Genomic DNA, 2,786 nt, shown 5'->3' with positions numbered 1-2,786 from the left:
CTTGGCAGTGCTAGGTTAACGGTTGGACTTGATGACCTTAAAGGTCTTTTCCAACCTAAATGAGATTCTATGATTCTATTTACTAGACTTGTAATCTGGCACTAGTTCCATTGGCAGAGTAGAATGCCACCTTACATTGCATTGTCTTCACTGCAGTTGGAATCTCCAACATCCACTGTTGCATGGACACCAAATGTCTTCTCCGTCAAATCCAGCTGCGTGTGGTTTTCAAACTTAATCATGATCCTCTTGGCCCAGAAGAGAATGCAGGGAATGCCATTAACCGTGACGTTGAGAGGGCTGTAGTGGCTGTGGGTGAACGGCCTCCAGGATGCTCTTCCCCACTGTTCCTTCCTGCTCAAGTTGTAGCTGACAACCTGATCGACCACATAAAAGATCAATATCAGAAGATGTGTATTTCAGGAGTTACTCTGCATCTTACCAGAATAAATGAGGCCAGCACTTGGAGAGCATCTGTGGAGCCAGTTCTCAGCCGCAGCAGTACTGAACTGAGGAAGCAGAGAAATCTCTGGCTAACCCCTTCCCACCATGGGAATGGCACCATACAGACCTCTAGCTCCAGCACAACTGGCCAGAGAGCCAATATGTCATATTTATTCTACTAGGGTAGTATCACTGGGGCAAACCACATTCTTGGCATGCTCCCATCTCACCATAGAGCTGCCCGATATAAAAAATTGAAGCAAAGCTAGAATCACAAGGTGCTCACCCCAGCAGAAGACTCTCTAGGACACCTGTAAGAATTACTTCAACACACCAGAGAGGACTCAGCTTGGGCCAAGGACACAGCCTACCATGCTGAAAGCAAACTGGGCAGCTGTCCAGGTGAAAGAAATGTCCAAGTCTACATCTACCTGCAGACAGTTTGGCTCCTGATGGCTTTAAAATTGGGAGAATGCCTACTGCAGAATAGGATGGCTCAAGTATGGATCCCTGCCTTTACAAAATCAGTCATTCGCAAGATTGAAACCTGGGGACTGCAGCTTCCATGTTATCTGTAGACATTAGAAAAATGCTATCCCTTCTAAGGCAAATTTCATAGCAAAAGCAGGACAACTTGGCTGTCAGGCAATATAATTTGAGACAGTGGGTTAGGGCTCAGAAAGGACTTCAAAATTTAACTGTCATTTCCATATTTCAAACTAAAATTTCCAGACACCAACTCTTCTCCATCTACACATACGTCCTATCTGAATATGATAACATATACAATGTCTGCATGGCTGTTTTGCATGTCATATGATTAAGCAAGTTCAAATCATGTACAAACAAGAAAGGTATTCTGAGTCCCAGTCATAAACAGCATCTTACGAGGCTCCAGAAGGGATGCAGTTAAGCCTCAAAGCTTTGTCTTGGCTTAAAGAGAGATTATTTTTTTTCTGTTCAGATTAGAGAATCACGTCTCCCAGCTCAGACCCTGAAAGACCCCTTTTGATACCTGACCTTACATATGGCACAAGACTGCTTTACAATTAAAATTAGTAAGTACTCACAGCAACAAGCTGAAAGCAAGGTAAGAACATTGTCAGAAAACGTGATGCAACAGCCAGCAAGAAACGTTGACTATGACTGCCATTTGTATTAATGATAAGGCTGTCTTCTCAGAAGTACAGATGAGAGAGATTTAATCAGCAGATTATTTACACTAGATTGCATCATTTGCAGGGTTTTTGATAAGGAAGCCTTATATGCTCAGTTTTTGACAAGACCTACAGGCTGGACTCAGGAAAAACTCCCACTAAATTTAAACAATCAGCAGTTTTGCCTCAGCTATTCTTTTAGTACCAAGTGATATAAGCAAAATACTGGCCGCAGCAGTCAAATGGCATTGTACAGAATACAGATGATAGGATTTGGTTCTTTCAGTAAGACCCTGTGCCTAAACCCACTGTCAGTCAGCACCAGCGATGGCAACTGAAGTCCTACCTGACTTCTCAGAAAAGCAGAAGATATCCTGTACAGCAGGCTGTGAATCAGTACCACATCACAATGATTTAGACAGTTTTGTTGGCTATTTCTTTTAAACAATATATTATTTAATTCAATAAAGCAAATTAAAAGATCTCAATGTGTTATGAAAAAACTTCACAGATCCAGTTCCTTCAAACATTACCTGTGTAACTGCTACTTGATTTACATTAAATTTTGGCTTCACACCACCATCATAACGTCGACCTGCAGAAGAAAGTGTGTAATTAGCCTACAAAGAAAACATCCAATCATTTATAAAATCATAATCTTGCACGTTCTTATGCAAACAGTAATTATCCCTGCACAAAATGTGTATTTCAGAATACCTGATTTTGTTTTGGAAAATATTTGGCCTGGTGCAAATACTGCCTTCAATACATCCATTTTCTAGTTTACTTTACCTTACTCGTACAACAAGGTTCCTCTTCTTTTCATTGAACATCTTGCCACCCTTACTGGGAAGAACTCCAGTGCCCAGAAATGACAGGATTCAGCCTATACATGTATTTACTCATCCCAAACACATGTAACAAAAGCTTCTTCTTTCTTCATACAGCAAACTCTGTTGTCGAAGGGTGTATGTTGAATTGCATGGCAAAAGCGTGTAACTATGGGTAGGAATTTCTTTCCCTGCACTGGCCAGAGATGGGAAGCTGTGACAAATAACCTGACGGCCTGACTGCTTGCCAGGAGAATGAAGTCTTACAGATGACAGATAATTTCATGGACACTCTCACAGCTCCATCCTTCAAACATTTAACTCTGTTTTCATTTGCTTAAAAAAAAAAAAAAAA

At 41.2% G+C, this 2,786-nt stretch overlaps 1 protein-coding gene across 1 annotated transcript in view; it reads right to left on the bottom strand.

The window, feature by feature from the left end:
- Positions 1 to 2,786, bottom strand: part of ATP6AP1L (ATPase H+ transporting accessory protein 1 like) — a 24,295-nt gene that overhangs the window by 10,062 nt on the left and 11,447 nt on the right. Inside the window, exons 4-5 of the mRNA XM_009281594.1 lie at positions 2,135 to 2,196; positions 136 to 377 (exon numbers count right to left, since the gene is read on the bottom strand). Coding sequence (XP_009279869.1) covers positions 136 to 377; positions 2,135 to 2,196 — 304 coding nt within the window. The remainder of the gene's footprint in view (positions 1 to 135; positions 378 to 2,134; positions 2,197 to 2,786) is intronic.

The sequence above is a fragment of the Aptenodytes forsteri genome, unplaced genomic scaffold (genome assembly GCF_000699145.1).
Source record: "Aptenodytes forsteri isolate BGI_AS27 unplaced genomic scaffold, ASM69914v1 Scaffold116, whole genome shotgun sequence".
Taxonomy (NCBI): Eukaryota; Metazoa; Chordata; class Aves; order Sphenisciformes; family Spheniscidae; genus Aptenodytes; species Aptenodytes forsteri.
Note: the sequence above shows the minus strand (reverse complement) of the source record. Positions and strands in the feature narration are given on the sequence as shown.